Source organism: Eimeria mitis, genomic scaffold (genome assembly GCF_000499745.2).
Source record: "Eimeria mitis Houghton genomic scaffold, Emh_scaff3797, whole genome shotgun sequence".
Lineage (NCBI taxonomy): Eukaryota > Apicomplexa > Conoidasida > Eucoccidiorida > Eimeriidae > Eimeria > Eimeria mitis.
The window spans coordinates 1,846-2,216 of NW_013572132.1; the positions used below are offsets into that span (position 1 = coordinate 1,846).

Consider the following 371-nt stretch of genomic DNA (forward strand, 5'->3'; position numbering starts at 1 on the left):
TCCTGCTGCTGTTGCTGCTGCTGCTGCTGCTGCAGCTGCAGCTGATGCCCACTGCAACACTCCTCCAGCAAAGCAGCAGCAGCAGCAGCAGCAACAGCAGCAGCAGCAGCAGAAGTAAGAGTCAACCGCGTCATGCATAGTTGAGCAGCAGCAAGCAGCAGCAGACCTTTGATACACGGTGCAGCAGCAGCAGCAGCAGCAGCAGCAGGAGAGTCACAAACAGCAGCAGCAGCAGCAGCAAAAGAAGCCCAACAAGCAGCAGCAGCAGCAGCAGCAGCAGCAGCAGCAGCAGCGGGATATTTTACAGTTTTAGCATAGCATTTGAGTTTGGTGAGGGCCCTGGCTATATACAGCAGCTTCTGCTGCTGCAG

The 371-nt window shown here is 56.1% G+C and overlaps 1 protein-coding gene across 1 annotated transcript in view; it reads right to left on the bottom strand.

The window, feature by feature from the left end:
- The window catches only part of EMH_0069590 (uncharacterized protein), a gene marked incomplete at both ends in the record, with an annotated part of 5,561 nt that overhangs the window by 1,357 nt on the left and 3,833 nt on the right, over positions 1-371 (bottom strand). Inside the window, one exon of the mRNA XM_013498883.1 lies at positions 306-369. Within this exon, the coding sequence (XP_013354337.1) occupies positions 306-369 (64 nt within the window). The remainder of the gene's footprint in view (positions 1-305; positions 370-371) is intronic.